Source organism: Echinops telfairi, unplaced genomic scaffold (genome assembly GCF_000313985.2).
Source record: "Echinops telfairi isolate 266 unplaced genomic scaffold, ASM31398v2 ScPeMD7_7468;HRSCAF=8506_0, whole genome shotgun sequence".
In the NCBI taxonomy this organism is placed as follows: Eukaryota; Metazoa; Chordata; class Mammalia; order Afrosoricida; family Tenrecidae; genus Echinops; species Echinops telfairi.
This window is the reverse complement of record NW_022111369.1, coordinates 69090201-69104420: the sequence shown is the minus strand read 5'-3', so window position 1 is coordinate 69104420 and position 14220 is coordinate 69090201. Positions and strand designations below refer to the sequence as shown.

The following is a 14220-nucleotide window of genomic DNA, read 5'->3' as shown; positions in this document are numbered from 1 at the left end:
AGCTTCCAGGATTTTCATTTGCTGATAGGTATGACTCAAAATGGCAGAAACAACTGCATACCCATTTGTGGTGAAGGGAAATTGCTTGATATGGCTTTTCCATCAATAGTTTTTATAATAGTCACTGGGTGGGAATATGTAAATAAAGTGAAGAGGGCTCTTAACTTTGTAGTGGTCAGTTTCACCATTCCTATGAGAGTAAGTTAGGCATGTCAGAAGGAAATATCAAGATGATCAAGAAAGAAGTGTTACCAGAGAGCATGCTATGCTAAGATCAGAACACAGAGTAAAAGGAGATTGCCAAAGTGCAGGTATAGATGGTGATAAATATTTATAGAGGTTGGGAAAAGAGAAACCAGCAAAGAATAGAGGAGTAAGGGAGCAAGAAGAAAGCCAGAAAGTATCTTGGAAGCCAAGTGACAAAAAAATTGTATGAAGGAGGAAAGAATGACCAGCTGTGACAAGTGTTACTGACAGATCAAGTAAGCCAAGAACTAAGAAATGATTATTTAGCAACATGAAGGAAACTGTTAATTTTAGAAATAAGCTAGTCAGATGAGAATAGGCAAAACTGAAGTAGAATAAGGTTAAGAAAAAACTTGGGAAGGAAGGATTAGAACAGCAGACAAGTATAATTCTATCAAGGAATTTTGTAGGAAAGGAGTACAAAGATAAAGGGCCGAGCCTGGAAAATGAAGGTCAAGTGGGTCAACATAATATTTCTGAAGATGGGAGAGATGACTATAAGTCTCTATGCAATGCATATGATCCAACAGAGACTAAAAGCTGATTCAGGGGGAAAAAGTGAAGACTGCGAAAGTGAATTCCCTTTAATAGGCAGAGGGATTGTATTCTTGTAGACAGCCTAACATGTAAAATGTCTCCTGAAGACCCTTACTGGCAACACTGGGCAGCTCTACATTGGTAGGCAATATAGATAATACGGAGTATATTGTTCAAAAGAGGGAAAACAATGTTACCATTTAAGAAAAATTCCTTGAAATCTCTCTGGAAAAGTTACTAAGATTATCTATTGTAACTACTCAGAATATAAGCTGATATTGTACTATTTTAGAAAATAGGGTATTAATTAGAATGATATACACAGAGATTCAAATATGCTTAAAAAAAAGGGAAAGTTTAAGTGATGGGGATCTAAATTACTAAATTAGCAAGGCCTTTTATTCAAGTAACATTCAGGTTAGAGAAAACCTTATACAAAGAATTTACATACGAGGAGGCTTCACAAAGTTGGTGGAAAAATGAAATAAAAAGTTAATGGAGTTTTTCATGATTTTTGTGAAGCCGCTGTATGTCTGTAATAACTGTAGAGATTTTTCTAAACTCATTTCATTTCTAATTCATGAGTAAATCCTATAGACTCTACAAAATATACCCCAAATCAAACCATTTTCTATGTCAATTGCCACCATCTTGGTTGATGCCACCAGTGTATCTGGCAGGGATTATCACTAAACGCCTCTTAACTGGTTTAAAGTACCCGTTCTCTTCCTCCTATCTAGTCTCAATAAAGGGATCAAGGGTACTTTTTTTTTTTAATGGGAGACTATGTCACTTGGCTAGAATAAGTTCCTCTTCTGCCTAACTCCCATGTTCAGGACCTTCCTTATATCAAATCACCAGTACCAATTACACACCAAGTTTAATTAAGTTAATACTATTTTACAATCTTACTATCTCTTGAACCAATTAAGAATGTTTTCATTGCAGAGCCTTTGCCTCTACCTTTGACCTTAAAATCCCTGAAATCAAATCTTCTTACAAATGTCATTTCTGCTTTCTCTCTTTGAGTCTCTGTACAAATCTTGCCTCATCAGGTAGGCTTTTTCAGGTCCCAGAAGAATACTATTATAGCAAACTAAAACATCGATTCCCCATATTATTTTCTCTTTATTATGCATTATGATTTCCATAGCATTTTATCACCATCTCACATACTTACCTAGTTGTCATGTAAGATTCTAGAGGTCAACTTTACTTTGCTTACTATGGTATCCCTGAAGTTTAGAACAGTGCCAGATACCTAACAGGTATACTTTAATGTGTAAAATTCTTTGGCATTTTGGTCTTGTATGTCTTATAATCATGATCATTGTTTTCCACATAAGACATGGACCTACATTTACTCATTGTATTGAAGAAATCAGATTTTTAAGGCGACTTGCTGAAGAAGTCACTCTAGAAAGTAGATTCAAAAGGGTTTTATATGTCTATGATTTCTTCTTGAAAGGTAACCTTTTGGCATACTCTTTATCTTTATGGATGCCATTATGCACCCAATTTCATTAAGTCGATTCTGATCCATAATGACCCTATCTAGGATTTCTGAGGCTAAGAGGGCAGATAGTCTTATCTTTCTCACATTGAGAGGCTGGTGGATTTACCACTGTTGACATTACAGTTAGTTGTTCAATGCTTACATAGATGCCATTAGGTTAAAGTAAATCACATGTCTTTATTTGAACTTTTATACTCTTACTATTTAATTTTCTAGTGCATCATTAGATTAGGTTTCAATTCCTGTGAATCTTTCACATACACTATTTGATACTTACGTTAATTTCAACCTTTTAGCATGACCGGGCATTACAGGAACATAAAGCATCTTGACTCCCTGTACAACCATTGTTGGCTCAATTCCGTATTTTTCCTAAAAGTTAATACACAAAACAGAGAAAATCAAAACATCATCCAAATATAAAATTTTGGGTTATAATGTTGAGCTGCAACCAGTAAAGAGACTATAGAAACTCCTGTTAAATACTACTGGTGACCTTAAATGATAGATATAAATGAACAAAAACAAACTTAAAATTATGTCTGAGCCAACTGAATAAAAGTGCCTTACTTTAACAGCATTTATGAAATCCAAGAGGGTAAAGTCTTCTTTTCCATGTATAATCCATCTGTCCCAAATTGTAAATGATATTCCATTTCTGTTGTAAAAAAATTCAGATAGACACATTTCATTTTTTCCCTTTTAATTAAAACACAAAACCCAGACCAAAATTAAACAAACAAAAAAGTAAGTCCACTGCCATCAATTTGATTTCAGCTAATAGTGACCCTGAGATAAGTGATATATATAGCTAGAAAAGGGGACAACTTCTCTGAATGTTTCTGAATCTTGTTTCACCATCACACTAAACAGGTAATCATTTTTTATGATTAGCTTGGTGGTCCTTTCATTAGCTAATGCATGTGTTCTTCTGTCTTTCTCTCTTTAAAAACAGTGTATGGGTTTCATTTTCTGAATGTTCAGATGGGGCGGTTTCCAAATAGAATCAACAGTTAGATACTATAGTGCCTTCTAATTCATCTGACATGGAAAGACACATATCAAACAATAAACAAAGTATAATGCTATACAGTACTATTAAAGTTCGTTGGCTGCATTCAGCCAAGACATGCCTCAGCAAGGTAATATTTGATTTGGTTTTACAGATATAGAAGAGTGTAAGCAAGTATATTTCCTTCTTAAAAGGTAATAATTTTATTTTACTTTCATTATATGCGAGAAAGACCTTCATGCTTACCTGATTTCAGTTTTTCTTACTTCACATGTCTCTGTAAACACTAAAATGGGAATGGCTAAGTTAAGGAAACAATTTTTATAAGCTTCAAATGGATAGCCACCAGCTACTTTAAGCATCTCCAATGCAACCTAGATAACAAAAAAAGTGATCTGATTATATAACAGGCTAAAACGTCATCCATTTAATTTTCCTAAATTATTCTTAAACACTTCTTTGTAAAGAGTAAAAACCATCATTTTACTGTAGTGCAAATTACTCCTAAGTCTCTCCATGTTTAGTACATTTTATACTTCCAAACTGTTCTGGACATGAAAATTATTCAGAAAAGTGTATTAATTTGACCTTGTAATTTCATATGTAGAAAGTCACTCCCATAGCCTCCAAATCTGCTAAGAATAACAATATAGTACTAAAGAGTGGGGCATAGCATTTGAACACCACACTAAATATCCTGAACCATTGAGAAATAAATTTAAAGGGAAGAGAACTAGAAATGAAAATATCACAGAACAGTATGTACTGAACAAGAGGTGTAAAAATGTATTTAAAAAGAACTAGAGAAATAAAAGAACTAGACAAATAAAAATCTTAAGGAAATCCAAAGCATTGATACAAATTACAATTGTTTTTTAACAGCAAAGAACTTAAATCTACTCTAATTATCAAAAAGCAAAGATGATGGCAGTTCATTTTATTCATAATAAGCAGAGCCTCCGCTCTGTATATAGAATACAAATGTTATTGACGGAACTACCAGGGATCCTTTCAAAGCAGAGATTACTGTATTTTTAAAAATGTTTACAATGACAAAAATAAGATCAATATTTATCCCCTTCACTCTAAAATCAGAGTGACAAGAAATGGTTGAAGAGTTATAGGAGGTTAAGACATGTAAAAGGCAATGAAGAAAAACAACATTATAATTAAAATGATAATAAACTCACCAAACCAGATACTGCAGCAGTGGATGTTGCTATAGCAGGTATAATTTTACCAGCTATACGTTTTGTTTTGAAACGGTTAGCTGGTTCAATGTTATACATCTTGGCACGAAGATTGGATGCAGCTGTGATGAAATCTATATGTCCATTATCATCATCATCTTTTTCAAAGGAAAGTACTGCCATCTGAAGGTCACCTGATAACAATAGAAATAAAAGTGTCCAAAAATAATAAAACTGTAACTTGGTAAAAATCAATTTGAGCTTATTACTACTGAAGATTTAAAAAAATAATAATTTCAAAGATGGGAGGATTAGACAACTGAAATTATTGAAGGTATTTTACAATGATGTACTTAATATTACTAAATTAGAAGTCTCTAAATAAAAAATGCTTGCCCCTTCAGTGAAGATAGTAAAATACAAAGATAAATAAGGTCATGTTATCAAGTGGTTTATAATGAAAATAACAGAAACTTAAGACAACGTTCAAAAACTGATCCCATAAGCACTATTCTGGAACATTTTCTCTCTCATAACTAAATACAGTGGGCCAATGTAGCTTTCTAGATCATTTTGTAAACAGGAGTAGCCTGCTCTGTGAAGAAAGGAGAAAATAAGAAAAGATAGTATGTTTTTCTAAAATTAAAATTAAATAAAAACAATTACCCTTTTACTTGTAAATGAAAATTTTAAATCATTTTAGGTAATTTCTTTTACCTAGGTAATGTCATTGGTCCATGCATAAAATTATAGAAGTTTGGAACTGTTGATTTGTAAAACAAAATGATGGCAAACAGGCCTAAAACATTGATAGCTGCTATAAAAAGAGGACTTTATGAACTAAAAGTACTATTTCCCTATGTTTTGATATTCAATATCATTTAAGAAAAGTGCATGTGCGTCAACTTAAAAGCCCCCACTGGAGGTTAAGAATCTCAGATAGTGGTTCTCAACCTTCCTAAGCCGCAACCCTTTAATACATACAGTTCTTCATGTCGTGGTGACCCCCTAACCATAAAATTATTTTCGTTGCTACTTCATAACTGTAATTTTGTTACTGTTAATGAATTGGGCGACCCCTGTGAAAGGGTTGTTCAACATCCAACAGGGTCACCACCCACAAGTTGAGAATCACTGATCTAAGAGATGTTTCCTTTTATTCCTAAAATTTATCGAGTCTAATAGTTAAGTCTACAAAGACCCCCCTCCCCCCGCTTTTTTTTCAAAGACCCCATTTTTGCTGTTATTATGCTAGGCGCGAATTAAACCGAGATCACAAAATAGAAACAAAAACTAAAACAAAGCTGTTATTGTGACTTGGAAAATTAAATGTCATCCTTTGTGGATGCATGCCAACAAACCAAATAAATGCAGGTCTCTCAAGTCCATCCCAACCCACAGCAACCCTGTAGCACAGAGAACTGACCCACAGGGTAGACTGCCACATTTTTCCTGCAGACCCACTGGTGCGGTCTAATCACCGACTGACTATGCATTAGGACTAGTGTTAGAAAATAGAGGGTTTAGTCCAAGTGTCCTCAAACTACAGCCCGCGGGCCACATATGGCCCACCAAAGACATTTATCCAGCCCACAGTGTGTTTTTGCCCTGTTTGTTTTTTTACTTCAAAATAAGGTGTGTGCGGCGTGCATAGGAATTTGTTCATATATATTTTTTAAACTATAGTACGGCTCTCCAATGGGTCTGAGGGACAGTGAACTGGCCCCCTGTTTAAAAAGTTTGAGGAACCTTGGTTTAGTGTCACTCTAAAGACAATCAGTGACTTCCATGTGATTATAATCTCAATTAAAACCATTGTTGTAATTGCTGTTATTTAATCCCACAAGCCTTTAGTAAAGATCTTAGTGAAAATAAAAAGATACCCCATTCAAAATCTTTTTATAGATTCTTGCCCTTACGTTTGGTAGCTTCATTAGCTGAAATAGCCTTTTCTAGTTGGAAAATAGCATTCCTCTCATCTTCACTGCTAATAGGAGCATGATCCGGTTTCCTGGCAGATTCGTCTGTTTGAACAACCTTTAAATAGATGTTATATCTTTGTTAATGTTAATATAGTCTACATCTATTTACAGTTACCATTATTTCCATTTACCCACCTATCAAATAAAGAGAAACTTGTATTATCTCCATTTTCTTCAGATTATTAATTATAGTATTCATATATTTCATTAGTAACTAATAGTATCGCTACTTATATGTCTACAAGTTTAGTGCCTCTCTCCTCATTCTGGCATGTAAATTCTGTAAGAATAGGAAATCCTTATTTATCTTGTTCACTGAGAGAATGCCAATATAGCTAAAAAAAACTTGTTCATAGTAGCTGCCCCTTTCATTGAGTCTATTCTGACTCAGTGATGCTATGTAGGTTTAGGTTTCTGAGGCTGCAAAACTGTGCAGGAGCACACAGTCTTATCTTTCGCGGAAGTGGCTTGTAGGGGTTCAACACTTACCCAATAGTGCCTGCCACCAGTAAGTGTCAAAAATACATACTGAATACTCTTAAGAATTCAGAATTCCATACTAAAATTTAACATTAAAAAACCCCAAGCCAACTCATGTTTCCAGTGTAGTATAAGTATCACTAAAATATTTACTGTCAGAAAAAAGGTCCACTTTTAAAGAAGAGTATGTTTCCTCTCCCTTCATAGGAAAATTTACCACACTGAGGGTAGCACATACCACAAAACATTTAAGCTTATAAAATTACTTACTAATAGGATAAGAGTGGAAACAATATTAAAATAATTAAAAATCAAACAAAAAACGTAGCTATGTTACCACTCATAGTATTATTTCCCTTAGGATAATTTATTACTTTAAAACTATGATAGAGAGCTATGCAAGACAGATAATATATTAAAGGAAGAGCATTAAAAAAGTTATTGAAGCCCGCTTCTTAAATTTGCATCTAGGAGTTCTGCCAGTGACAAATTATTGGTTCCATGTCAGTCCCCGTTATGCTTTTTAAAAATAAGTCATGGACATTTTATTTAGCAAACTTATCTACTGGCATAATTCAACTGATAAGATTTTCTTCTCTAAAATAAAAACTTAAATGTGTAAGACTGAAAATAGTTAAAATTTGAAGTGGTTTGCAAAGGGGCAAATAGAATAGAGTTGCTTCATGGATAAATTTTAGAATATACAAGGAAGATATATAGAATTTTTATTAACATTCCCAACATTTCTTTCTCCTTCCTACATTATTTACCTGGTAAAATGCTAACCCAATTTCCCTAGATATACTAAGTCTCTGATTTATAATCCTACCCCCCAACCCCCAAGCCAGGTACCTCTTAGTTATTTACATGCTATTTATTACATGCTATATACGAGAGGTCTTCAAAAAGTTAATGGAAAATTATTATGAAAAAAGGAAACCTGGATTTCAAAAATAGTTTTGAACCAAAATAAACTCATAGTAACTTGCTAAAACAAACCTGAGCACAAAGAAGGATAAAGTATCAGTTTGTGAAGAGCCCCTATGACTTTGGGGATGTTACCATCAAAAACTAGTCCCTGGGAAAGGATATCATGATTGGTAGAGGGTCAGCAAAAAAAACACCAAAACAACAAAAAGGAAGATCTTCACTGAGATGACCTGACAGAGTGGCTGCATCAATGGGGTCCAACATAAAAATTGTGAGGATGGCAAAGGACCAGGAGGCATTTCTGTCTTACGCCTCAAGAACTGACTCAGTGGGCCCTAGCACAACCACCACAACCATTTCCTCTTGCTTACTTCCTTCAGTAACAACTCCTGCACCTCTGATCTTTCAAGGACTTTTTGTGCACATATTCCTATAGCCAGCATTACTTTCTCACTCCATTATCAGTATGCCTGGCTCACTTACTTTCTTCAAGGTTCTGCTCAAATGTTCCTTAACAAAAATGCTTTTATCTTCCACCTCATATGAAATGATATCTCATCACTATTTCCACTCCTTGCTCCATTTTTTACCCTTTAGCATTTTTCTTTACATTATAGTATTATATACTTACTATCATTTTTATTTGTTTATCCTGGCCTTCATTAGAATATAATTTCCATGAGAACAAGAATTAACTTTTATAGAGGTATTGGCCTATGCACATATATTTATATGGCAATACACTAAGGTAGTGGACAGACTTTGGGCCTCTGCTTAAGTCCTCCCTCAACAAAAACACTATGGTTCTAACATTCTTACTCTCCCGGTAGGATCACTGATGACAAAATATGTGCACACAAGCAAATGTTGTTAAAAAAAGCTGATGGCGCCTGGCTGTCGAAAGACATAGGGTCTGGGGTCTTAAAGGCTTGAAGTTAAACAAGCGGCTACCTAGCAGAGATGCAACAAGCCCAGATGAAAGAAGCACACCAGCCTGTGCAATCACGAGTTGTCGAAGGGATCAGGTAACAGGTATCAGAAGACTCAAAACAAACAAACAAAAAACCATATTGCAGAGAACAAGGGAGATTGGAGCAGAGACCCAAAAACCATCTGTAGACCATCTGGGACATCCTCTCACACAAGGGTCACAAGGAAGGGATGAGTCAACCAGGTCGCTGTATAGCACCGAGGGAACACACAATATTTCTCTGGTTCTTTGAGGTTTCCTCACAGCCCCACCATCATGACCCCAGTCCTGCCTTTCAGTTCTGGCTAGACTGGAGTATGTACACTGGTACAGATAAGAGCTCATGACACATGGAATCCAGGTTAGATAAACCTCTCAGGAACAAAAATGGGAGTAGCGATACCAGGAGGGGAGGGGGAAAATGAGGTGGGGGGGAGGAGGGGAAAAGGGGGAACCGATTACAATGATTGATGCATAGCCTCCCAGGGGATATTAACAGCAGAAACCATGGGGTAAGGGAGACAGTGATCGGTGTAAGATATGAAAATAATAATAATTTATAATTTATCAAAGGGTCATGATGGTGGGAGGGAGGGAGTAAAAAGGAGCTGATACCAAGGCCTCAAATAGAAAGTAATTGTTTAGAAAATAACACTGGCAATCTATGTATAAATATGCTTGATACAATTGATGTATGGAATGTTATAAGAGCTGTTAAAGAGTCCCCAACAAAATGATCTTAAGAATTTAATTTTTAAATATACCTTGCTGGAGGGTTTGAATTCCTCAACCTTTACTTCAGAAAGAATATTCAAGAGTGCGTCTGCTGAAAAGTCCTGTTTAAAACAAAAAGCATAATTTTATTAACAAATGTATACACCTTTGAAGTCAACTATCACGCTTATGTCTTTCAGAAAACCAGTGACTAACACTATTTGTACCAAATATCTATGATGCACTCTAATGTACAGAAACTCAAAAACAAAATAAAAAAATCCTGTACATTTTGAACTAGATTCAAAATAGTGTATGCTAACTATAAATCTGGTTCCATATTATATCAAAGACAAAATGCTAATCCAATTTCCTTTATTTAGTCTGCTCAAAAGTATAACAATTTAGTTCTAACATATTTGGAAGGAAAAAAATCACTAATACCATCTGCTCTCAAATAGGTCAGTATCAGGACCTTCAGATGTTAGTCAATGAGAGTGGGTATGATAACAAGAGTTAGAAATGGCACATAGGGCAGCATTTTAGAATTTCCTGAAAAGCATATAGTATAGTAAAGCATATATTAAGTCAAATAAAAGTTAACAAGGAGATTATAAATATTTTAAGTTGCTATGAAACTATTCTCTTTGGATTTTTAGAATTATAACTAAAGTAAGTGCACAGGCTCTGTATGCTTTAAAAATAATTGCTTGTATGAATTTGGCTATTTCACTAATTACATTTAGAAAGGTTCTATTTTCTTCTAGTTAGCAATATTGCAAACAACTTTTAAACTTGTCCTGTTTGAATGGACAAAAACGAAAAAAATAGTGTTAACTACGGTACTTAGAACACAAGAAACACATTTTAATGAAATCAGCTGGGAAGTCATAAACTTTTTTGCATCAAAAGTTGGTTTTGTTATCACTTGCTAGGGCCTTAAAAATATCTTACCTTCTCTGTAAATTGAATGCAATATATAGTAGCATATAGTTTTGCAGCACTCTGAATGAAATTGAAGTGTCTAAGGAAATTAAAAAATAAAAGTTTAAATATGCAATTATGTTTAATTAGAATTTATAATCTTAAAAAAGATGTGCAGAAAAATAATGACATTTTTATTTGCTATAGGATTTTCAAAAAGCTACATAGTGGTATTCTGATCTGAACCAAAATATTATGAAGCTATAACAGAGAAAGCACCAAATTTCTCTTCTCAGAAAAACTTACATCCGAGTAGAAATAATGACTGTTTTGAGGTTTGGGAGAATAGCTACAGATAGATAAATAGTGCTAGTCAACTGTGACCCTATGACAGAGTAGAACTGCCCGTGTGTTGCTTTAATTTTATATCTTTTCAGGAGTAGAAAGCCTCATCTTTCTCTCACAGTCGACTTTTGGATTCAGATTGCTGACCTTGACATTAGCAGTTCAATGTAAAACCCACTACGCCACCAGAGCTCCATAAAAAAAAAGAAATTATAACACATTTGGTCTTAGAAGAGTAGGAAGCAGGTTCAAACGAAGCTCATGTGTTTGCTTAAAAATAAAAAGTTGTTTTATAGGACAGTCAAAATAAGGCGACTAGAAGCTTAAATAAGTACCAAACTAAAACCAAAACAATCTTTCACTGCCGTTGAGTCAATTCTGACTCATAAGGATCCTATGGGACAGAGTAGAAATGCACCCTGTGGGTTTTCATGGCCATTACTCTTTATGGAAGTAGAAAACCTTGTTTTTCTCCTGCAGGGTAGCTGGTGGTTTCCAATTGTTGATTTTCAGGTCCACAGCCCAATATGTAACCACTGTGCCACCAATAATACCAGATGAGAGAAGCTATCTTTTGAATGGCAAGCTAAGTTGATTCATTAAATCTATATATATAAGTAGGTGCTTTGGTGACACGTTAGGCTGTTAACTGCAATGTCAGTTCAAAACCACCAGCTATTCTATCTTCCCTTAATGAGTTATAGTCTCTGAAACCCACAGGGCAATTCAACCCTTTCCTATAAGGTTGCTATAAGTTGGATATCGACATGATGGCATTGAATTTGGGTTTTTTTGGGTGTACAATTAAGTGTGAATCTAATGCATACCCAATATAAACACTATATGCATATGTTTATTCGAAGACTAGCTCCTTTGAAAACCACCAATTTGAGACTTTCTATGAGGTTTAGCCATCTCTTTTTTCCCCCTTCATAACTGCCGTTCCTGAGGATTTCACTGTTTTTTTTTCAAGTGCAATAAATGATTCCTATAAATAAAACTGGAATATACTTACAAAGGTTCATTTAATTCAAATTTTATTGGTGAGGGAGGCCTCTTTGGTGATTGCCAAAACAAACCTAACAAAAAGATAAAAACATTTTCAATATAATCTAGTAATACATGAACTACATTAAAATTACTTCTCAATATTTGGTTATACTTACTGCCATCTTTTAATCGTGTATCCAGAGGGAAACAGTGAAGAAGTTGAAGAGCCTAAAGAATATAATGAATTCAAATTAAATCTCCTATTAAAATTACCTTCAGTAAACATTTTCAAAATAACTTAAATTTAACCTTTTATAGTCAATATATACGTAAGAGTCAATGGTTAAAATGGATTAAGATACACAGTAAAGTTTTCAACCACTCTTTTTCATTTTACTGGGGGCTCTTAGAACATTCCATTAATCAATTCTATTAAGCATATTTGTACACACTGCCATCATCCTTTCCAAAACATTTTCTACTTGAGCCCTTCGTATACTTCCCACTACTGTTGTATTAGTCCATGCATATGTTCTGTTGCTGACCCAATACTTGGAGTAACCTCAAATTTTTCTTAATGCTTTTACATGTTTGCAAGTTTTACCCATGTCATAATGTGCATCAGAACTTCATTATCTCTTTATGGCTAAATATTTATCCCATTCAAATACAAAGGTGTCATACTTTACATAGTTTCCAGAGCTAACCCTTGAAAGAGAAAGTGAAAACAGAAGGAATACAAAGTATTTTCTATCTGTGGTTGAACCTGTTCATATTAACAAAAATTTAAGTATTTAAAAAAGCATCTACAGAAGATAGATCTTGAAATAAGAATGTCATTGATAGGAAAGGTGTGAGACAGAGTCCTACTATTTGGCATTTACTTTTATTTTCTGACAGGTTAATACTTCGAAGTCTCCAGCAATTTAGGTGTCTTTGTCATCTACAACCAAGAAACATTTAAAGTGTGGTGGCCACACAGACCAGGATGCCTGGCAATTAACCTCAGAAAAGTAGATGGATATGACTTAATACATATTCATTCATATAATCAATCCTTACTATGTAATGAAGCTGATAAAAAGCTTTGAACATGGGAAGTCAAAGGGCTTCAGATTGGCAAGAGCACATGTTCTCAAGAGGATGTCTTGGCCCTGCAGACAATGAAAACCTCCTTCTAGAACCGTTGATGGCCCTGCTCGATTTCTCTCTAAATTTTTATTCTTTGTGGTTAAAATAAATACAAATACTCCATGAGCTGCTCTGGAGAAAGAACAAACCATGGAGGATAGGCAAGGGCTTGGTGGTTGAAAGTGTGTGTTGACTTAGCTTACCATGGCTAATTTTGAGATGAGCTGAACAGTCAATCTGAAAGATGGTGTTCTGTAACTTTTAAGGTTTGACCTTACTCTGAGAGATTAGGATCAGAGAAAAAGTCCACCTGATAGGCTAGCAATGATAATGGAGATGTGGAAGAATGAACTGTATCCATTTCAAGTTTTATGCTGTTACTTATACCAGTTTATGATTAATCGTGAGATATTCCCACTTTGCCCCTTTTTGAGTGCTTATTGTTTGCACAATATAAACAGGAATGGAAAAAGATCATACTTTATTGGGTTTGGAAACAAATGGGAGATCAGGAAGAGCCAGCAAGTACAAATTTTTAAAAGTCAAGAAGTAAAAAACAAAACCCCATAAATATACATATATTAAGATAAACTGCCTTTATATTACGATAGCATATATCCTGCCCTTTCCCTTTATAATTTCTCAGAGAATAAACACAGAAATGAAAACACAAGTGTCTTATATATATGGTTGAACTTTTGCATATTAAAAAAGTCAATGATGTTATTTAGGTGCCATGAAGTTGGTTCCAGTGCATAGCAAACTTATATACAATAGAACAAAATACTGCATGGTTCTGTGCCATCTTCCCAAATGTTCCTATGCTTGAGCCCACTGATACAGCCGAAGTATTAATCTTTTTCGCTATGCTTCACTTTACCAAGCATGATGTCCTTCTCCAGGGACTGTACTAACAGTATGTTCAAAGTATGTAAGACGAAGTCTTGCCATCTTTGCTCAAAAGAACATTCTAGCCACACTTTTTCCAAGGCAGACTTGTTTGTCCTTGTAGCAGGCATTTTGAATATTCTGCTCTAGCAAAATTCAAATGTACTGATTTTTCCTTGGTATACCTTATTCGATGTCTAGCTTTCACATGCATATGAGACTATGGAAAAGACCATGGCTTGGGGCAGGCACACCTTAATCCTCAAAGTTAATTTCTTGCTCTTCAGTAGAATTACCTAATCAGTATGTCATGTGATCTCTTCCATGAACATTGATTGTTCATGGACGTAAGTAAGACAAATTCA

The 14220-nt window shown here is 34.7% G+C and overlaps 1 protein-coding gene across 2 annotated transcripts in view; it reads right to left on the bottom strand.

Annotated features, from left to right (window-relative positions):
* UBA6 (ubiquitin like modifier activating enzyme 6) overlaps positions 1–14220 on the bottom strand; it is a 77027-nt gene that overhangs the window by 8117 nt on the left and 54690 nt on the right. For both annotated transcript variants that reach the window (XM_045284088.1, XM_045284089.1), the window contains exons 24-32: positions 12013–12064; positions 11862–11925; positions 10532–10601; positions 9628–9699; positions 6421–6538; positions 4502–4695; positions 3558–3685; positions 2870–2957; positions 2577–2671 (exon numbers count right to left, since the gene is read on the bottom strand). In XM_045284088.1, coding sequence (XP_045140023.1) covers positions 2577–2671; positions 2870–2957; positions 3558–3685; positions 4502–4695; positions 6421–6538; positions 9628–9699; positions 10532–10601; positions 11862–11925; positions 12013–12064 — 881 coding nt within the window. The remainder of the gene's footprint in view (positions 1–2576; positions 2672–2869; positions 2958–3557; positions 3686–4501; positions 4696–6420; positions 6539–9627; positions 9700–10531; positions 10602–11861; positions 11926–12012; positions 12065–14220) is intronic.